The sequence below is a fragment of the Hippocampus bargibanti genome, linkage group LG10 (genome assembly GCF_051943395.1).
Source record: "Hippocampus bargibanti isolate YZ-2025 linkage group LG10, ASM5194339v1, whole genome shotgun sequence".
In the NCBI taxonomy this organism is placed as follows: Eukaryota; Metazoa; Chordata; class Actinopteri; order Syngnathiformes; family Syngnathidae; genus Hippocampus; species Hippocampus bargibanti.
This window is the reverse complement of record NC_142743.1, coordinates 1,280,281-1,303,867: the sequence shown is the minus strand read 5'-3', so window position 1 is coordinate 1,303,867 and position 23,587 is coordinate 1,280,281. Positions and strand designations below refer to the sequence as shown.

The 23,587-nt window shown below is 41.1% G+C and overlaps 1 protein-coding gene across 10 annotated transcripts in view; it reads left to right on the top strand.

Annotated features, from left to right (window-relative positions):
• LOC148892033 (VPS10 domain-containing receptor SorCS1-like) overlaps window positions 1–23,587 on the top strand; it is a 147,493-nt gene that overhangs the window by 33,855 nt on the left and 90,051 nt on the right. For all 10 annotated transcript variants that reach the window (XR_016116132.1, XR_016116131.1, XM_089005432.1 and 7 more), the window contains exons 2-4: window positions 9,172–9,239; window positions 11,565–11,664; window positions 21,910–22,068. Coding sequence is in view for 8 of the 10 variants with exons in the window: in XM_089005432.1 (XP_088861558.1) it covers window positions 9,172–9,239; window positions 11,565–11,664; window positions 21,910–22,068 (327 nt within the window). In the remaining 2 variants the exon portion in view is untranslated. The remainder of the gene's footprint in view (window positions 1–9,171; window positions 9,240–11,564; window positions 11,665–21,909; window positions 22,069–23,587) is intronic.

Here is a 23,587-nt window from a genome sequence, read left to right as displayed (position 1 = left end):
AGTCAGCCCGAGTCTAACAACCATCTAGTACGCTCGGCGCCCAGAAATCGACTCTTAATCCAAACAGGCATTAAGAGTTTAGCGTAGTAAGTCTACACCCACAGAGCTCGGCTAGAATTGGTCTCCCTTACCACATTCACCTGCACAACAAGATCACCGATGCGCAGATTAACTGTAGTTAGAACTCTTTTGGCCGGAAGAATTTCACAATACATTCACCCAACATAGCTGCATGCTAGCGGCACTCACCCGCGAAGCATTCCTGAGAGATGCATATATATATATATATATATATATATATATATATATATATATATATATATATATATATATATATATATATATATATATATATGTGTATATGAGTCTCGTTATATCGATATCGGTTATATCGATAGTACCACTTATTACGATACTATTTTCATTTCCCTTGCACATTTCTAGTCTTTTTATGTATAATTAGTACCGTTTAGTACGATACCCGGTTATTACGATAATCCGGTTATTACGGTGCTCCTTTTCATCCCCCGCCGGCCATTTTGCTGTTTATATCGATACATCGGTCGTGGCATTGGTCGACTTGGTCACGTGACTTACGTGACACGCCATCGGTCGTGCCATTGGTCGACTTGGTCACGTGAGTTTGTTACGTGACCAGCACCCGTGTTAAAAGGAGAAATGGGAAGCAGAAGAAGATTGAAGACTTTTTTAAATTGTATACATAATACAGTAAGATGTAAGCGTTGCAGTTTCCCTGTTGTGTTATGTACATTCCCACTGTACTGTATATGAATGCAATCGTTTTTTGCAACAATGTTTCTTGTTTTGTATGCTGAAGCGTGATGATTTTGAAAATTATTAACATTCCATACTGTGTATTAAAGGACAACCGATGTCACTTTTTATTCAAATGCAAAACACCAATAAAAATGACTTCACACAAAGAATTGTTTGTGAATCCAAACAATGGCTATAGATTCGGATAATATGCTTTATTGGTACACATCCAGTTATGAATATGATTCAAATACACTGTAGTTCTGAAGATGAAAGCATACATGTTTGCAATCATTAAAGAAATATATGTGCCATTTTGAGGCAACATTGGGGGAACATCTCTCACCCCCCTCAAAAAAAAGAGGCACAAAATGGGAGCTCATGGCCAGCTCCGTTTCTTATATGGCGCTTGGCTGCCCTCTTTTGGCGGCTTTTGTTAATGCAGTTCGGCGCAGGATCGGATATATCGATAGTCCAGTTATATCGACATTTTTTCCAACTCCCGAGAATATCGATATAACAACACTTTACTGTATATATATACACCTTCAAAGAAGTACAAATGACGGATGACTGAGAGCTTACACACACATATTTTATCGAGTTGAATATTTGCTCACAATAAGAAATCATAACTACTTGGTGAAGAAACCTATTTCCAAAGAAACACATTGCTAATAACTCATCCATTATTATAATTGTTGTTGTGATTCATATTATTATTATTATTTCTATTGTATTGACTGAAATTATATATTTGTTAAGAATTTTTCAGCCTGATAGCCCGGCCTTATTGAGAACATTATGTTGAAAAGGGCGTTTTATCGCTATACAAAACACCTTGTGAGAATTTTGCATTGTTACGTTGACTCCTTATGATGACACGGTTCGGCCGAGCATTAAAAAAAATGCTGGCAACAATGCTCCAGGAAAAACCATCCACCCATTTTCCGTCCATCCATTGCTTTATCCTGACAAGTCTCTCGGGAGTTGTCGGAGCCTATCGAAGCTGTGTATAGGCAAGAGGTGGGGGACACACGAGTGAAATTGCTCATTGCATGGCACAATAGACTCGGGAACCTCAGAGTGAGTGTCCGGAGGATGGGATTGAGCTGAAAACTAATATGAGTATGGTTTCAACACAAGTTATCAACATCTCTCCCTCATGGAAAACTCCAAGTTGGCTGGTAACATGCCACTGCTTCCACATATGTTGCTGATTGACATATGGGCATCATGAGCGGTTGTCAGGGAAATTGGCCAAGAATATTAGAGCGGGTGATTAGTGACTTGACTGCAACATCTCTTGCCGTGCATTTAAATATCTCTCTAATTTGATTGTTTATTTACCATAATTGGAGTGGAATAAAGTTATTTTTTGGTATCCTGAATATGTAACACAGTTACAGGTATTCATGTCAATACCGAACACTTGCACATAAAATATAAACAAAATAAGATCAGATGCGGTCAGACAAGAGTTCTCAACATTTCTTCAAAGATGTTATGAAGTTGTATTGACTCTTTATACACATTTTTGGACCTTGTGATAATAGCAATTCAATGCATTGATTACATTGATTTTTATTTTTATTTTATGAAAGACACGTAACCATTTCTGTCCGTAAAATAACAGTAGGAGGAAGGCAAAAGAAGAGTTGCATAAAACATTTGGTTGTTCTTAAGCAAAAGCTGTACTTGTAACAAATGTCCCTGAGTTTAGACATTTTAGTTTATTGGATGAGAATTATGAATGATTTTTAAAGTATGTTTCCCTAATCGTATTTTTGATCCAGTAATTAAATGGCCAAGACCATGATTTCTCTTCAGTTAATATGATAAAGCTGCATTCCGATTGACATTTTGGCAGTTAGCGTTAAGTGGTCTGTAATGATTGTCTCTCTTTTTTTTCTCTTTTTTTTAACACAACAGTACTGATAGAGTGTTTTTATATACATCCGTAAACATCCTGTGTTATTTCATGTTTAGTTTCGTCTATATGGATGTATGTAGCTTATTAGTTAGCTCGTTGCGTATGTAGGGTGTAACTAGAGATGTTCTTCAAGTCTAATGTTCTCCCAACCCCCTTTCCGTTGTTTAGAGGCTTGGTCGAGATGATGTCATCGCTGCTGTGTGAGTTAAATTAGGTTGAAGGGGCGGGCTTTGCGCTCTTGGCTTCCCGCTCCGACGAGAGATGTTCTTCTATTGTTTTACTAGAATAAAGTAGTCTTTTCTGTTCACCATCTATCATCCCCGCTGGTATTTCATCATGAAACTCCGTTGAACGCCGAACCAGAAGAGATACAGGAATTAGATTCCAACAAGTACATTAATTCTTATAAAACAGTGGTTCCTAAACTGCGTTCGATCACACTCTAGGGCAGGGGTCGGGAACCTATGGCTCGCGAGCCATGTGTGGCTCTTTTTGATGATTGCATATGGATCGCTGATGAAACTAAATACATATTCTCGCTTTTTCGCTGTTCCTGTTGGGGCTTCAGTTGGCGGAATGGCCAAACATTCAACGACTACTAAGGCGAGCACATTTTAGGAAACGGATGAACAGACAACCTTATAACTTAATTTAATGTAACCTGCCGATGGCTTGAAGAGATCAGCACAGGCTCCAGCACACTTACGAGCCTCTGGAGACAAGCTAGCTCTGTGACTTTGAGTTGTCTTCAGCATTAGTGGAGATTAAACCTACCCGGTCAGTGAAAACACCCGCGATACATGTTGCATAGTAAATAACATTTATCAATTAGGCTTTCCCTTTTTTATATTTTTCAATAATTGAAAAATATCTTTGAGTGTTATTTATAATTTGAACTTTTATAAGTCCAAATTGCTATATTTATTTTGAAGTATATGCACTGTGAATTGCAACGCGAGCGAAGGACCAAATAATACCTCGCCCCAGGTGCTGCTCTAGGAAGGCTAGCACCAACTACAGGCCGTTTCTGCTGGCTCGTCATAGTATTTACAATGGCAGAAGCCCTCCAGCCTAATTGGCATGGTCTATCCGCTTTCCGGTGGGAGCCCATCTGACAGGACCGCTCACAGTGATACAGAAGGGCCCATATGCTCACTGCCCTTCAACTAATGAAGCAGAGTCATATATCCACCCATTAGTTGCTTTTACTCAGCCATGAGACACAAAGCAATTCCCTGTACAGGCTGAAGAAACTAATTCAATCAATTCCACTCCAACAGTGCAAATACACTAGCCACAAGGGAAAATAGAGCAGCAAAGGTGGCTTATTTCGTGGCAAAGGTTGTTGAAATTTGAAAATAGAAAAAAAAAGTCATAAACAAACATCTTTCAGTCATTATTATATTTGGTTAAACAAATATAACATTAATATATAAAGTTCGGAACATTATAAAAAAAACTCCTTGTAATGTGAGTTTGTACATACTAGCGAAGATGGTTAACTATACCAGGTTTTCTGATCTAGATGAAAAAAAATATTTTATTGATTGTATTATGAAACGTTCAAGATAATACAGTATATATACACACACACACACGCACACGCACACACACACACACACACACACACACTGTATTTATATTTTGTGTAAAGGAAACTGTTCAGCGTTCAAATATGTGAGGACCAATCGCTACCAACATGAAGGATATATGAGGTGCCACAGGAATACTCCAGGCCATATAATTTCAAAGTATGCCGGATTTTTTTTATTAATTTAGCTTTATTTTGATGAAAAATAGAAATTTGAATTTGTTATTTTTGTGGATGACATTACATATTTGCAACCTATTTCATGGCGATTGGCTTGTTCGAGGGTTTGCTTTACAGTGCAGGGATGCAGGGTTTTATTGCGGCTCAGGCCTCACGGTGTGGAGTTTGCATGCCTCCATATCCCCAAAAACATGCATGGTGCAGGCTTTGTTTTACGCTTGTTGGGGTAATTCGCTATACGAACATCTTTAAACATCTCTTTCGCATAGTTTGTTTACGTTTCGGACTTCTTGATACATCATATCCTGCCTTCCTTTACATGATGCCACATCCTATTACGTCACCCGTCTTATAAATTCTCTTCCAGCGGTCTTTCGGCCCTCTTCCTCTTCTCTCTCCCTCTTCTCTCTCCCTCTTCCTGCCTCCTCCTCGGCCAACACCGCGATGCCCCTGCTGTCTCCAAGATTAGACTAACTTATTCTGTCCAACACCTGGCTTCCTGCTGATTTAACCATCCTCTGCCATCAACACCCTGAAAAGCTATGAACCAGGGAAGAACGATCATTTCCAACCCATTACGCTGATGTTGAGTCTTAGACTGTCCCATGTGTCAATCTACTGGAGTGTCTATCTTATTATTAAAAAATACAAGCATATTTTACAAAAATATCATGCTCCACAAAAACAAATATGCCACGCGATAAACAACCAAAAACATTTGCACATTTACTTGAAGAAATCTTCTATACTCTTCCACGACAACATTGACATTAGTTGCCAATAATCCAGGCAAATTATTTCCAGTGAACTGTGATAACAGCAGTGCGGTCAATGAAGCCCTTGGAAGTACAGTGAGACCTTACGAACACCTTATATTACGTTTTTTTTGTCTTACGAACGTCAAATTTATGAAAATTGAACCTTGAAATACCCACTACTTTTCGCGATACACACCCACCACGGCTGGCGGAGTGATCTTCGGATATGGCGGAGTGATCTTCGGCGGAAGCACACGACCGAACAGCGCTCCAGCCGGCGCTACTTTCCATGCCCCATTTCTCTGAATTCACACGTCGTTCGCCTCCCAGGAGCTTTTTGCAGATAATTTTACTATTATGGGACGAACAAAAACACCACAGGCTCGTGTTCAGCCGGAGAAGACACAAAAAAATACAATCACCTTCGAGGAGAAAGAGATAATTGAGAAACACGAACGAGGTGTGCGTTTGTGGCATTACACCACGGCTGTCATGTGAATCTCAGCCTGACACATCTCTAATGCTGTGTGCCACTTCCCTGAGAGTAACATTTTCCATTTCCACCATTGCCACCATCCTTCGCCGAAAAGCTTTACAGTGTAAAGCTGCAGCGACTCCTTGAAATGAAATGAAATTGAAGTGTCACACGTGACAATTTCGGCGTCATTAGTCACGTGAAAGCATTGACTAAATAACGCCTTTGTGTAAAGTTTACACAACACTGTAAAGCTTTTAGGCGAAGGATGGACATCGACTAAATTTAGTCGATGCTTTCAGGTGACTAATGACGCGTTTTATTCCGCGTCCGTGGAATCATCGGACTCGCGCCTTTTGTTGTAATAAAATCTCTGCCGGCACCTACGGGACACGAAGTGGATGCAGATGACATCGATGAGCTTGTTGCTGACCATAATGAGGTCCTCAACACAGAGGATTTGATTTGTGCAGGCTTTTATTGAACAGTTACCTCCAGGAAAGGCTATGAGAATCATCAACATGATGAATGATAATGTGATGCCTCAGTTTCGTAAGACCTTACAAGTCAGAAAGCAACAGGTGTCAATTAAGAGCCATAAACGACCATCACAAATGTAAATGAAGTGACTTTATTATAAAGTGCAGTGTATTTCTTCCATTACAATACGATAGCACATGTATTATACATAAAATAAGGTATGTTGTGTGTAGTTTTAAGGCTTAATTAGTAGGAAAGTATATTTTATGGAAACCACGGAATGGATTATTCCCATTTTAATGGTTTCCTCTGGGATTTTTTTTTGTGGTACACACTTTTTGGCTTACACACTCTGTCTGGGAACCAATTAAGTTCGTAAGCTGAGGTCTCACTGTATATGAAAGCCCTTCCTCATGCCAGCACACATGGCTCAAAGTGAAAGCTGTTTGCTCCAGAAAGAAAGCCTTGTCAGCTTCAAGATGCTGCTAATGTCTGCCGGTTGAAGCATTTTATTTTTACCAACTAAGATTATATTCGATATCTGGCCACGATGTGCAGCCGAATCCTTGTTAAAGTAAGCCATTTTAAACTTTACAGCAAAATTTGGAGTGTTTGAGGGGTTCAAACAGAAGCAGGCAGCCACCAGCAGAATAAATGCTGGTGACTGTCTCACAATAGATAGTTTGCAAATAATTGAATGTAAGGCTTTGCCACACATGCTGGCCAGTAGTATGATTATAAGAATCAGACTCAGAATCATCTTTATTGGCCAAGTATGTAGAAGACACAAGAATTTTTTCTCCAGTAGAAGTATTCCATTTTTTTAATTTTTATTTACAGTTTAAATCAAATTCCTGCCCAATTTAGGGATTACAGAAGTGCAGTTAAAATAATGATGATGGACTGACATTTTACACTTCGGTTCAGCTTCTAATAATGACTGATTGACAATCATGGATGGGTGGCCTGGCCGCTAATGATTAACAACATAATTTGCTCCATCATGCGCGACGTCATGCAAGACAGGGGTGCTTTGAACAGGTTTGGATTGGATTAGATTGGATGTACCTTTATTCATCTCGTAGTGGACATTTCACAGCAGCAAAGTTATGAAAGGAAGAGGAAAGGAAAGAAGTAGTTTGTGCAACCTTAAATTTATTTTGGATGCTCAGCCCAGTCAACCCAGTTCAGATTCCGAATTGAGGCATCAGTTGGTGAATAAGATAACAGTGTGAAGCACTTTGAGGACTCAAGGTATAAAAGCACTATACAAGTGACAGACCATTTCCTATTTACCATTTGAACAGTTTCACTGTATGAGAACATGAAGGACAAATGTTGAGTGAAAATGAGTGAATCCAGTGGAAGTAAGAAGCTGCGTGGAGCCAAGTGTCAATTTAGCCTCTAGCTGGGCAGCTGAAAGCAATTGGTCCGTCATTAGCATGCAAAGGTCTCATCTAGTTTCGACGAGACATTTAAGGTTATTCATTCCCCAGGCCAATTCCCCATTCACCCACAAACCGACAACAGGCTCTTCCTCAATCATTCTTAATAAACACCCTTTCACAACACTGTTATGCCCCCTGCACATTTTAATAGCTCAAAGCTGGCCAAATGCAGTGCACGTTTTGCGTGTTTAGGGGACTGCAGATGTTACCTCATGCTTAATAAGCAATATCACACGGTCCCCAACCAAGTAATGTTATTCTACACGAGGTGCATCTGTCAAGCCTGTACTCGCAGGAATCCCATGCTGGTGGAAGTGTTTCACAAAGTCACTCAAGTCAGACAGTTTCGAAACTGCTTCGATAACAGGCAGCCCCTGCAAAGGGCAATCGTGAACATTTGGCAATGTATTGCATTTCCCATTCTGTTTTTGGCTGGATTTGAATAAGCATGGGCACTAATTGTTTCAATTTCATATTCTCATGTTGTTATGCGGGTAGGGTAAATGTACCATTTCATCAAAGGTTCTTACTTGGGGCTAACAGAGAATTTACCGTATTTTTCGGTGCATAAGGCGCACCAAAAAGCCTTCATTTTCTTCAAAAGATGATGCTGCGCCTTATAGTATAAGGTGCACCTACGTATAAGCAGGTGCACCTTGTATGTGAAGTAATATTGAGCCACAAAAGGTCTCGCAATTCCTGTCAGCATCTCCCAACTCCATTCCCCCCTCTAAAAGAAGTAGTGCTGAACCCCAGCCTCTATTGCAGCACCCCATGATGTAGTGTGTCTTATATTTGGTACAGTAGATATTTACATATTATCTTTGAAAAACCTTGTTTATTCATTGAAAGTGCGCCTTATACTCCGGTGCACCCCGGTGTGCCTTATACACCGGAAAATACGGTATATTTTGGGACCAGGTGCTCCAGAGAAACACGTTGTGTATGAAAAGGCAATTCATAAGTCCTATCAGCATCCTTGGGACCAAGTGTTCCAAAGAAACATGTTGTGTAAGATACATTGTCAGACAGGCAAAAAATACAAAACAAGCTGTAGCAGTGTGAAAATACAAAACAAGATAAATGTGACCTTGGGACCAGGTGCTCCAAATGAAAAGGCAATTCATGCAAAAATACAAATCCAATAAACATAGGCATCCCCCTGGTGCAACAATACCATTATGTACCAGGTGTTCGTGAGCAGTGTGAGAGAATACAGAAAGTGGCAAACAAATTGTATAACCATATGGGTCAGCTCAGGACACCAATAACAATCTCTTCCTTCAGTATATTATGGCAATTAATTCCTTTTTAATAAAATTTCATTTTTGTAAATGTCTAAATTTCAGGAGTGTGGATCAAAGTATTAATCAGTTCCCAAGAAATGCTCTAACTTAAGAAGAGGTTGTTGACTTTCGTATACATAGTCCAGTAATACGTTTTTCCACTGAAACGTAATTTATCCTCCAGTTTTTTAAAATATTATGTCATTTCTGTATTTATTCATTTCTGTATGTTCTGTTTTGCAGGGGATTTTGATGCTGACCAAATTATTTGATTTCAACCTCAACAGTGTTACTGAAAGCTCACTATGGAGGTAAGTTATTGAGAGTTCAAAGAAGAGCCACCCAGTTCGGTGTTAAAGATGGCATATTCAAGTTTATAGGTATATTTCAGTCCTATCACTCCAAACAATTGCACAGCTGTTAGTAAATGCAAAATAGGAGAAGCAAGATCTACCGAATCAAAATCATGAACACAAAGACAGGGACACACTTAAAGAACAAAATTAATCAAAAAAAGCAGTCCTGAAAACCCTCTACGATACCACAAACGAACCATGACAGCTGCTGTGTTTACTCTTTGTTTTTGTGAATTTAACTTCACAGCAAGCTTATTCAATAGGTAAATAGTAAAGTAAACATTTCAGTGCAGTGTTATTAAAGACAGTAAATTGTATAATACGTTTATACTGTAGATCATAGAAATCAGATGTGAATGTTGAATTGTAAACCAAATACGATCCAAAAGAGTGTGAAACTAAAGGTCACTGCCTGTGGGTCGATGGGAGGGACAGATGCCCAGGTTCACCCGTCACAGCCAAAATATATTGTGAGGGTCTTCTGGAAAATTCTGGCAAATACCTTTGGAAGATGGGAGTTCCAACGTCGACCAGACCTGCGACCAGTTCCCAGGCAAAGTAGGGGACTTTGAATCTGAGTGGAACACGTTCCATGCTCATGTGATTCTTATGAATTTCTGTATGGGGTGTTTTGGGAGTATGGGGTCCTTAACCCCCTAAATATGGCCTGCTTGGTGTCTATAAAGACAGTGTCAGAGTTTGCTCAGCATTGCCAGCAATGAGTCAGATTTGTTTCCAGTGAGTGGTAGACCCCATCACATTTATTTCAAAGTAAAATGGACATTGTTGTTCCTGCTGTTTTTCAGGGAGTCTTACAGGTGACAGGTTGAATCAATGGTGGAAAATATTTCTTTTCACTCTTCACAAAAACATGGTCTTTGAACGAGGTGGTGTGTAAAACACAATATGCACTTGGTTAATTCTATCGATGTATAGATACACAAATGCCTTTTATCATTCATCATTATTTTATACCTGTTGAGGTTACCTGGCAGATTTTCTCCAAAGGGTGGGCTTCACCTGGAATTGTTGCTAGTCGATCACTAGGCAAAAAAAGGTGCACACTTTATTACGAAAAAAATGCCCTTCGTTTGGTCCTAGTTGTGGCGTTTAGGTTGACGTACTGTCCACATTCCCAATTATATTTATTGTCAACGTGTCTTCCATTATAGGAAAATTGTAGTGAATCGCAATTCACATCAAATTGAGAATTTAGCAATGGGTTGAAGAAAAGGATCTGACTGAATGTCGGAATGATACTGTACATACCAGGTTTGACTGTCATCAAACCGTCCTTTGGGCTACACCAAAGAGCTTGGTCCCCGTTCTGAAGAATAAAATCATCTTTGGCTTGGAAGAGTTCCATTTTACTTATATACGTTAAACAAAATAATTTACGAGCCAGATGATCAGCCCCGAGAGGAGCAGAAACAACAAGAGAGGATGACCGCAGTTATCCGCGCGGTGAATCGCTAACTCCGGTTAGCTCCTTGTTCCCCTCCGGCTGGTGTGCTATGGCTACAAGCTAACATCAGCTGGATGCTTGTCCAATCGGTTTGCTCCACTTACATCAAGTATATATACTTACAAGTATATACATTGTAGCATATGCCACCGTCTTCTCCTCTCATTCCTCCGGACACAACATACAAATTGGCGATTGCTCTCTTTCACCACCGAAAGCACCTTCCTCTCCATTCTTAGGTTGGACATACTGTATAAGTAAGACGTAAATGCCTCAGGGGTTTCCTAAATAAACAACACTTCAGGCATCGTCATTAACTCGAAAACAAGACCTCTTGAATATTCAGTGCGAATTTTCAAAAGTAAAAATATAGCCATATGCAGTGGAATCTTTGTAAAATGCGGTCAGTAGAAGTCATTTGAAGTGCTTTTACAAATTATGGACGTGACTATGTCGGAGGGTGTCTGTTAAAAGGCATCGTTCGTTCCTGGCTCATCGCTCTTCAGCGTGTTAGAAGTCGGATGGTGAAATCAGCAGGAAGCCAGGTGTTGAACAGTTATTTTAATCTTGTAGACAGTAGGGACATTGTGAGGTCGGTTGAGGGGAGACAGACAGGAAAGAGAAAGATAGACGCGCTGGGAGAGCATTTATATAAGACGGACAGGGTGTGACGCAATATGATGTGACATCATGTAAAGGCAGACATATCAGGAAGTCCAAGAAAAACAAAACGATGCAAAAAGATGTTTAAAGATGTCCGTAGAGCGAATTACCCCAACACAATTATTCATGCGACCTTTCTATTCAAATTTCAGGTCAACTGACTATGGAGCAACATACCAGAAACTGAATGACAAAGTTGGAGCAAAGACAATACTTAGTTATTTGTACGTGAGCCCAAACAACAAAAGAAAGGTAAGACTACTCATTTATTTGATACTTTTTACTAATATCAAGCAATGCATTTTATTATTATTTCTGGGGCAAGATGAGAATATCCAGATTCAGTGGCTCCCAAAGTGCAAAAAATAAATCCGATGCGCTCTTGCTCCGACCAATTGGCTTTGCAAGCTGCTTCTTATTCCTACTCAAAATTCAAGATTAAATGATGATTCACTTTAAATATGATCACTCCACAGCATTGCCCACAGGAGCTCATGCGCATCGATAGTGTATTTAGTGGTGTACAAATACTCCAATCCTGTTGAATAACATTGACGTATTATATGTGGTCACGATTCAGTTTACTGTATAAATGTACTGAATATTGTAGCCATTTTAAGCATAATCAATCTGCAGTACATCTGCTTCCTAAAAGCTAGTAACCACACATTTGACGACAGTGAGATTAAAATCTTAGCTAAAGAAAATAGATTGTGTGAAAGATGAGTAATAAAAGTATTTTTTTTTGCAAAACAGCAAAACCCTTCACTAAATTGTCATGGTGGTTTAAGGTTTAATTTAAACCGTGCTTACAACATACTTCTTAGGTCCTTACCACATAGGTTTAGTCATGCTAATGAGGTGATACCAGTGCTAATGGGGCTATCAGAACCAGGCATGGTACTTTGGAGGTAATCAGACAGATTTAAGAGTTAATCAGTTTGGCTTCAGGGAGTAGTCTACGGCTCCTCCAATCCTAGAATAGGGACCTATGAGAACAGAGGTCTGGCACCGCCACCTCTCTCTATTAGGGTTATATATTGGGCCAGAGGTACGAGCACATCTTTAGTTCACTGACGAAGCTCTTTGGATGAGGAGCGAAACGTTCAACACCTTCAAAGAAGTACGGATGACAGCTGAATAAACCTTCCATCAATAGACCACTCCTGTATGACTGATAGCCTACACAGACGTATTTTAAGCATTAAGGATGCTCAATGATGAATAGAAAATCTGGCTGGCAAAGTATATTTATGAGGGTAACTTCACATTTATGGGGTCCAAGATTCTTGTGAATACTGTTGCCCTCATAATTATTCTACTGTAATTGTAAATCATCAATGTCTAAATTTCCAGTGGATCTAAAAAAGAATAAAAAATGAATAGCTCAATACAACTGGCAATCTGCATGTTAAGTAAGGGGAGAAAACACCCAAGGATACTTTACAATAAAAACAATAAAACAAAGCACCTAACAATAAAACCATAAGTAAAATGATACATAATAAAATAGCAGATAGAACTATACATTGAAAGCAATTTTAAACAAGTGGGTTTTGAGGTGAGCCTTGAAAATAGGGAGGGAGTCAATATTGCGGATGTTGGGTGGAAGAGAATTCCAGAGTTTGATGCCGTGTTGTGGCTCCAGGACAGGTCTTCGGATATGTGCAGACCCAGGAACGTGGTGCTGCTCACTCTCTCCACTGCAGCACCGATGATAGTTAGAGGAGCATGCTGGGTGTGCACTCTCCTGAAGTCCACAACAATTTCCTTCATTTTCTGGAGATTGTTGTCCTTGCACCACGTGGCCAGGCGGGTGACCTTGTCCCTTTAGGCTGTCTCCTCGTCGTTATTGATGAGGCCCACCACAGTTGTGTCATCCGCAAACTTTATGAAGAGGGTGGAGCTGGGTGATGATGGTGAGCAGTCATATGTGTGCAGAGTGAAGAGGAAGGGGCTCAGCTCACACCCCTGGGGGGGCCCTGTGTTCAGCGTGATGGTGCTGGAGATGTTGTTTCCAACTCTAACTGCCTGTGGTCTACCCATCAGGAAGTCCAGCAGCCAGGTGCACAGGGAGGTGCTGATCCCCAATTTGCTCAGTTTGTCGGTGAGCTGTTGGGGGATGATGGTGTTGAATGCTGAGCTGAAGTCGATGAACAACATTCTGACGTAGGAGTCTCTGGTCTCCAGGTGGGTGAGCGCTGTGTGGAGAGCAGTGGAGATGGCATCATCGGTCGAGTGGTTGGGCCGATATTCAAACTGGAAAGGGTCGTGGTTGGGGGGGAGGGCAGCCTTGATGTGGTTCATAACTAGCCGCTCTTCCTGAGAATGGGAGTGAGTGCGACCGGGCCGTAGTCGTAGCAGGTGGGGGACGACATTTTGTGACCGGGATGATGGTGGTGGCTTTGAGGCATGTGGGCACAACAGCTTGGCTCAGTGAGGTGTTAAAGATGTCCATGAAGACATCTGTGAGCTCCTCAGCGCAGTCTCTCAGGACACGGCCAAGAATGCCCTCGGGATCCGGGGCTTTGCGTGTGTTGGTCCGTCTGAAGGATCGCCTCATGCTGTCCTGGGGCAGTGTCAGCACCTGGTCGCCGGGAGGTGGTGGGGTCTTCTGTGCTGGAGTGCTGTTGTCTGCCTCAAAGCAGGCAAAGAAGTCATTCAGCTGGTTCAGCAGAGTGGTGGAGTTCTCGCAGGTCTGTGGAGAGAGCTTGTAATCTGTGATGGTCTGTATCCCACGCCACAGGTTCCTTGTGCCTCTGCTGTGTCTGAAGTGGTTGGCGATCCTCCTGAAGTGCTGTCTCTTGGCCATCCTGATGTCGCGTGACAGGTTGGCTCCTGGCTGTCCTCAGGCCCAGCTCATCGCCAACTTAGTAGGCAGCGTTCCGAGCCCTAAGGAGCCTGTGGACTTCTCCCGTCAGCCATGGCTTCTGGTTGGCCCGGATGGTGACAGTCACGTCATCCATGCACTTCCTCGTGTAGGAGGTAACAGAGTCTGTGTACTCTTGGAGGTCTGTGGTGTTGTCGTAGGTGGCCGCTTGTCTGAACATGTTATAGTTGGTGTTGGAGAAGCAGTCTTTGAGTATCTTTGACGACGCGTCAGGCCACACCCTTATCTGCTTCTTGACTGGTTTGACAACTTTGACAAGTGGCCTTTATGCGGGCTTTAACAATATAGTGGAGTGGTCCGAAGCTCTGTGGTGGGGGAGGGGTAGGCTTTGTAGGCTTCTTTGTGTGTGGTGAAAACACTGTATAAGATAAGATAAGATAAGATAAGATAAGATAACCGTTATTCATCTCACAATGGAGAAATTCCCAATTCAAAGCAGCAAAGTTATGAAGGGAACATTTCAAAATCAAAATGAAAATGAAATTTGAAACCAAGTGTATCTTTTGATTTTAGAAATCTGAGTGCCCATTAATTGTAAAGATAAGATCATCTTTTTTGGTCTTACAATGATGAAATTCCTACTTCACAGCAGCAAAGGTACAGTATGAAAGGGAGAGGAGAGGAAAAAGAGTACCGTATTTTTCGGAATATAAGTCTCAGTTTTTTTCATAGTTTGGTCAGGGGTGCGACTTATAAATCAGAGCGACTTATATATGTTTTTTTTTAATTACTGTATATCATTTCATATGTTATTTTCACCGAGTTGGGGGAGTTATTTAAAAGTGACACAGAGGATGAATATTTCCTTGGATTTGGTGATTTGGAGTAAAACCTGATATTTTGGTAAACTTGTTAGCATGTTCTTTGTGCTAGTTATCTGAATAACTCTTGTAAAAGACTGTCCTGGGTTACGAAAAAGGAGGTGTGTCCATCGGAGTTGCGTAGAGCGAGAGCTGCGGTGTTATGTTGGAAAAAAAAGAAGTGAAACGGAGCCTGATGTTCTCTATTTTATTTTAATTTGATTAGTTTATTTTAAATTGCTTTTCAAGATGACATGTATGTTGTTTGGTGTTGAATTTTATCAAATAAATTTTCCCCAAAAATGCGATTTATCCTCCAGTGCGACCTATATATGTTTTTTTTTTCTTCTTAAGTATGCCATCGATGAGAAGCTTTCTTCAGTCGTCATCTGTACAAATTTGAAGGTTTCGGACGTTTTCGGAAGGTTTCGGACGTTTTCGGAAGGTTTCGGACGTTTTCGTCTCCTTCTTATTCTTAAGTATGCATTTTTTGGCTGGTGCAACCTATAATCCGGAGCGACGTATAATCCCAAAAATATGGTAAATAGAAAAACAAAATACAGGAGCTACTGTAAAGGCAGCCACTTCCGTCATCTTGAAGTCAAAATAAATAATATGACACAACACAAAAGACAGAGACTCAACAGTTTTCGGCACCTTCTTAATGTGTGTGATATATGGTACCACTACATTTCCAAGGTTCAAACTGTCCTTTTCACCAGTGAATCGGGAATATCATACTGAAAATGTGCACGTCTGCTACAAGCTAAGTTTTGAAAGGAAACACAAAGCTGTAGCATCCATTGACAACTAGAGATTGACTCACATCTCCATATATCTATATATATATATATATATATATATATATATATATATATATATATATATATATATATATATATATATATATATATATATATATATATACGTGTAGCCAGAGTTCGAGTAGGCCTACCCTAGATGCAGCATCATCTCTGCACTGAATTCAGTAATTTCCAAAATGAGACAGCAAACAAAATAAAGAGAACGGAAGGAAGCACGTTTCCCAAGAATGCAAGCAGTCTGGGTAAGCTAAAATGTTGGGCAGCCTTTCATTAGGACTGAAAGTAAATGCCTAAACATCAAAAGAGCTGTTTGTTTCATCAACTAGCTGGAACATCTGGTAGCACCACACTGATGCAACAGCTTTGATGTCCTAGATTTAAACACACCCAAAATGGTAGAGATAGCTCATGTTTAATGAATATACAGTGCATGAAATAGCGGTTGTCCTATATATGATGTGTTGTCAGTTGAAGAAAAAAAGGAAGGCTGTTCCATGTGAAGACATATATGCTTACAGTATATAATAGGATTACAGGGACTTCCTAATTCTTCAATGTTGGACACAATAAAATTAAATACACACAAAATTTGCTGCATAACTTCAGACTGCAAATGATTAACTCTACTCATTTAATGTAATGAAGGCACTTTGAAGTCCATTCTTATTAATGTTGGAGGTTATATGTTTCATTGTTGGCATGCTGGTGGGGTGATTGACTACGCAGGCCGCTTACTTGCGGTAATTAAAGTAATTATTTTGTTACAGTCGGTCCGACACGAAACACTCACCGAAGCAAGCGTTCCTTGTTTAAATAAGCATTTTAAATATATATCATTTGTAAACCAATGTAAATATGCGAATGTAACTAAAATACAAAATAAGGTACTTTTTAACCTGTCACATACGGGGAGTATGTGACAAAATAGATGTTGTCCCCAACATATGTACTAGTAAATACATAAATGCGCTGGATGACATCCCCAAAACAATTACGCACGGTATTATAAACGGCATCAACATATGAACTATAATAATGAACAGTTTACAGACTGGAACTCTTTTCATACATTCTGTTTAAGTTATAATAATCAACAGTTTACAGACTGGAACTCTTTTCATGCATTCCGTTTGAATTACACTCATCAGGGGTCTCTTTGTGTCCATTTTACTGTACTATCAAACAGAAGTGTCGATTAACCATCTCTGTAGTACGCCGGAACATAATAGGGGTGTGCACAACACATCAAAGACATGTTCTGTTCACCATAACATGGTACTGTCCCTACATTGTAACAGGATGGAGAACCAAGGCTACATACATGAATACCTTGGGTCTCCTGTGCTCTCGTCGTGGCCGTTGATTTTCTCCAACGTCAGAATTACTGGGGGCTTGATGGGGCAAAGGAGGGCACACCTCCACAGGTGGATCATTTTCCTGCCCAATGTTGCCCTCTGGAGGTTGGTCAATTTCTGCAGCTCCCCGGGAGTTCTTACCCCAGTTGGTTGTCATCATGATGGTTGTCTCCACGAAACTCACGTCCCACAGTTCTGGCGAGTCTGGTCAGGCACTCTGTCGATGCAACACTGGATAATACTCATCATCCTCATCATCCTCTTCTGAATACATCTCTGGCGTCTTGTTCAATCGTAGCCGAGTGGACTTTTTCTTTGACTGGGACTGTAGCGGCGTCTCTAATGGCATATGATCACATGACAGCAAGAGATTGCGGTGGAGTATCCTAGATCTGCCCTTCCCCCTCTCAGGTTTCAGCTCATAAACTGGAATGTCTTTGCTGTCTTGACAAACCACTCTATGAACAACATCCTCCCAGTAGTTTCTCAGTTTGCCTGGACCTCCATGTGGGGTTAAGTTTCGAACTAAAACACGATCACCAGGCAACAGGGTAGAATACTTTAGTTTACTGTCGTATAGTCTCTTACATCTAGCAGCAGCTTTGTTATTTTCTCGCGTGATCACATACGCTTCCTCCATACCCTGTTTCCACTTCCACATTTAAAACAGTGCTGACAATATTCTTCACCTGACTCAATACAAGAATAACACCTGGGCTGAGGGCGACGGGCCATTGTGTACCGCTGAGGGGCGAACCGCTGCTGGTACTGTGCTGCCCCCCTCATTGGCCTCGGACCTGGTGCTTGGGTGGTACTGCTCAAGAGCTGATGGGGAGTGCTGGGTGTAGTAGTGCCTGGTTAGTGGATCTACCTGATATGGTGAAGGTGGATTGAAGACGACCTGTTCAGGGTAGTCAGGCAGGCGTTCAGGTCCTCCACTGGTGGGTTGAGAAGTGGCTGTTGGTTTCTGAATAGTCTCTTTGATCTGGGACACTTCCGCCCGCAGATCATTTAGAAGCATCATCTCTGACCTCATCTCTTTGATCTCTGAAAAGAGTTCATACGGCACAGTAAGAGTACTCTGCTTTAAGGCTGTCTTCTTCCTGATCGGGGCTGGTGTGTGATCTAACTGGACAGTGTTTACCGTGGTCACCCGCGGAGCAGCATTTTTCTTTTTTTCCTGTCGCTCTTTTTCATTTGCACATGTGATGTTTAATTTCTCTAACAGTAATTCATCTGATGTGGTGGTTAGAAAGAGGAAAGGTTGCATGTCACTCTTTACATTGTCACTGTGTAAGCCGGTCAGAACTGTGTGGAGGAATAAACTCTGGACGAATGTAGGATCATACTTCAAAGCTGATTCGGCCTCTAGGGATGGAAAAATAATCCTTTGACGAAGGTCCATTGCCGTAAAAAGGAAGTTCTGCGGAGACTCTTTGTTGGTCTGCACTTCCGATGAGAGCTGCTTGTACAATTCAGTGGCTCCTCTCTCCTTACAGTCTTCTTCTTCTTTTCCTTCCGGCTTTTCCCTTCAGGGGTCGCCACAGCGAATCAATGTCCTCCATCTATCCCAATTTTGTGTATCCTCTTCTCTCACACCAGCTACCTTCATGTCCTCTTTGACCACATCCATAAACCTCCTCTTTGGTGTTCTTCTCGGTCTCCTGCCTGGCAGTTCAAGGCTTAGCATCATTCTCCCAATATAGTCGTTCTCTCTCCTCTGGACATGTACAAACCATCACAGTCTGGCCTCTCTGACTTTCTCACCAAAGCCACTAATTTTAGTTGTCCCTCTAATTTACTTATTCCTGATCCTATCCAACTTGGTCACTCCCAAAGAAAACCTCAACATCTTCAGCTCTGCTACCTCCAGCTCTGCTTCCTGTCTTTTCTTCAGTGGCACTGTCTCCAGTCCAAACATCATGGCTGGTCTCACCGTTGTTTTATACACTTTTCCTTTCATCCTAGCTGAAAAACTCCTATCACACATCACACCTGACATTTTTCTCCAGCCGCTCCAGCCTGCCGGGACACGCTTCTTCACCTCTTTTCCACACTCTCCATTCCTCTGAACAGTTGACCCCAAGCACTTAAAATCCTCCACCTTATTTATCTCTTCTCCCTTTAGCACTACCTTGCACTTGGATCCCTCTCATTCACACGCATATATTCCGTCTTGCTGCGACTGATCTTCATTTCTCTCCTTTCCAAGGTATATCTCCACACCTCTAGTTTCTCCGCCACCTCTTCCCTGTTCTTGCTACAGATCACAATGTCGTCTGCAAACATCATGGTCCAAGGAGATTCTTGTCTAACATCGTCTGTCAGCCTGTCCATCACCATAGCAAATATGAAGGGGCTCAGAGCTAATCCCTGGTGGAGTCCCACCTCATAACTGTCCTACAGGCATGATACATGTCTTGCAACACTCTGACATACTTTTCTGTCACTCGACTTCCTCATGCAATACCACAGCTCTTCTCAGGGCACCCTGTCGTACGTTTTCTCCAGATCTACAAAGACACAATGCAATTCCTTCTGACCTTCTCTGTACTTCTCTGTCAGCATTCTTAAAGCAAACACTGCATCTGTCACTCTTTTTGGCATGAAGCCATACTGCTGCTCACAGATGTTCACTTCTGCTCTTTCCCAGAGTTTCATTGTATGGCTCATCAACTTTATTCCTCTGTAGTTAGTACAACTCGGCAGATCTCTTTTGTTCTTAAAAATGGGCACGAGTACACTTCGTCTCCATTCTTCAGGCATCTGTTCACCATCTAAGATCTTGTTGACTAACTCAGTCATGAACACCACCGCCACCTCTCCAAGACACTTCCATACCTCGATTGGTAAATCATCAGGCCCGAGTGCCTTTCCCCCCTTCATCCTCTTCAGCACCCTCCTCACTTCATCCTTACTAATGCTTGCTACGTCTTGGTCCAGAACAGTCCCGTCTTCTACTCTTTGTTCCTTCTCATTTTCCTCATTCATCAATTCTTCAAAGTACACTTTCCATCTTGCCATCACACTACTGGCACATGTTAATACGTTGCCATCTCTATCCTTAATCACCCGAACCTGCTGCAGGTCCTTACCATCTTTGTCTCTCTGTCTCGCCAGCCTGTAAAGATAAGTCTCACCTTCCTCGCTGTCCAGCCGAGCATACAAGTCATCATATGTCTCTTGTATGGCCTTTGCCACCTTTACTTTAACCGTGCGCTGCATCTCCTTGTACTGCTGTCTACTCTCGTCCGTCCTCTCAGTGTCCCACTTCTTCTTTGCTAACCTCTTTCTCTGTATACACTTCTGCACCTCCCCATTCCACCACCAAGTCTCCTTATCTACCTTTCTTCCACTCGATACACCAAGTAATTTCCGACCTGTGTCTCTGATTATGTTCGCTGTAGTTTGCCAGTCATCTGGAAGGACCGCTTGCCCACCCAGTGCTTGTCTTACCTCCTTCCTAAATGTCATGCAACACTCTTCCTTTTTCAACTTCCACCATTTTGTCCTCACTCTACCTTTGGTTTCTTCATCTTCCTCACTGCCAGCGTTATCCTACACACCATCAACCTATGCTGTCTGGCTACACTCTCACCAACCACTACTTTGCAGTCACTGATTTCCTTTAGATGGCGCCGTTGACACAAAATATAGTCTACCTGTGTACTTGTTCCTGTTCCTTGTTTAAATAAACATTTTAGATATATATCAGTTGTAAACCAATTTAACTATGCGAGTGTAACCAAAATACTAAATAAGTTACTTTTTAACCTGTCACACATGCAGAGGTCCAAGTTTCCCTTCCAGCTCCCACCTTCTCGTTTGAAGTTTTCATGTTCTAAATGTGCGGGCGTTGATTTTCTCCGGGCAGTTCAGTTTCATTCTGTATCTTAGAAATATTAACAAGGTTAATGGAAGACTCAAAAATGTTCCTGGGTGTGAGTGTGAGTCCGGGTGGTTGTTCGTCTCTGTGTGCCTTACGATTGACTTGGACACCGGTTGAGGGAGTCCCCGCCTCCAGCATACCCCACAACCCCTGTGCGGATGAAGCGAATCAGAAAATGCATGGATAGCATTTATTTGATCCCAACAGATTACATTTTTCCACATGATTGGAAATAAAAATGTATCCACATTTGTTTTTGAGATTAGGTAATATTCACACACTGCATTTACAAAATGTGAAACTATGACAGACATGAATTTAATGGAAGAAGAAATAATGGAAAACCGACTACTACTCCGTGCTCTCTGTATTTGTATATTATTACACAGTAAACTGGGCTTTATCCAATATTCAATGAGGACAAATATGTTAAATTGTATGAATGTACTCATAAATGATGTCCATGTGTAACTTGTACAATGGAGTGGACATCACATTCACGATTAAAATGCATCAACATGAAATATCACTATAAACGGGGACAGAATTTTATTAGCCCATCACAAGCTGGACACGTGTGCAAGCAGATGTGCACACAAGGCCAAGCAGTAGAAAGTAGATGGATGGATGGATGGATGGATGAATGGATGGATGGATGGATGGATGGATGGATGGATGGATGGATGGATCCTTTCATTTATAAAATAAATTTCTGTGCTATGTTTCATTCTTTCCCAAGATTATGCTTTTAACAGATACTGAGGTGGAGAACAGTCTTCTGATCAGTTCTGATGAAGGAGCAACATACCAGAAGTACCGGCTTTACTTCTATATCCTGAGTCTGCTCTTCCATCCTGAGCAAGAGGACTGGATTCTGGCTTACAGTCATGAGCAAAAGGTAAGGGAATTGGTCCGGCCTTGTACAACCAAAGGCATTGCTAATCTTTCACTGAGACCAGCATTTGCTCATATACGAAAAAAAAAAACAATAATTGTTTTAAACGTATTAGACATGGGTGAATTGATACCAAAAACACTTCAATCTAGAGGCCTCAATTTTGAATGTTGATTCTCAAGCTAATACTTTCGATGAAAAGGATTCTTCAGCCGTTATCTGTACTTCTTTGAAGGTGTCGGACGTTTCGCTTCTTATCCGAGATGCTTCTTCAGCGAACTAAAGTCTTACTGGTAGTTTCAGCCCTATATATATATATATCCCTACTGTCCACACATGGCGGTGCCAGACTCTGCTATGATAGGTCCCTGCTCTCAGGTTGGGGGGAGCACATGACTTCTTCCTGCGGCTCCACTGATTGTGCCTATTGTCCTGACTAATGACTGGCCTGACTGCTCTATTTATTCATCATACGATACAGATGACGGCTGAAGAAACCTTTTCATCAATGGACCACTCCTGTACGACTGAGAGCTTATACAGACGTCTACCTAATACTGTATATCGATGGATTTATATTAATTCCCACATGTATACTTTTAGTATATATCTCCTCAATTAAAAAAATCCTTCCACCTTCTGCATGCACGTAAACACTAGTGTCTGCTTCCGCCCACTCGTACTTGTATCGCTGTTGTGAACTTGACTCGAGAAGAGGAGGAGGAGGTGTGGAAGGGTTTCACAGCAGGCAAAAATGCTTTCTTTCAGTAGGTTTTACATCTCACAAGACACAGAGATAACTATTTATAACATGCTTGTTTTTTTCAATTTGCCAGTGGAAAAAAACCCGTGTGTTAAAAAAAAAACAACTCGCAGTGTATTTTGTCATGTTTTAGCTTCCGCCATATGTCAGAGCGTGTGTGTGTGTGGAACGACTTTCAGCTGTTGGATGTGTGCTACCGACATGTTTATTTATTAGACTTTTGATTTACAAGCTATGGCAAATTAAAACGCAATCTTGACAACATGGTCGAGCAGTCATCCATAGTGATACTAAATTTGACTATAAGTGTTGAAAACATAAATTCACCCGTGAACGATTTAGACGCTTAAGAGTGCCTGTTAGGTCATTATCAAGGATTATCGGAAACTTGCTAACCATTAGAGAGTATGATGGCACTCTATGTAAAATATTGTTTTAATTGAAGTTCAGACCTACTTTATGTAGGTGTCATTAAATTTTCCGCCTTTTGAGAAGTGCAGCTTTGATTTACATGTCATGTTTCGTGGAACAATGTTATATGTAGAGAGTTAAATTATGGATTATTTTATATTATGGTTGCATTATTTACAGTATATGTGTCAAAGTCAAGGCCGGGGAGCCAAATATGGCCCGGCAAATTATTTTGTTTGGCCCACGAAAGTAAATCTAGTATATAATGTTGCATGATGCTTGGTAAAGTACAAACCAAATTTTCAATTTGTCGTATGTAAACAACACTAACAGTGATTACTCATTAAC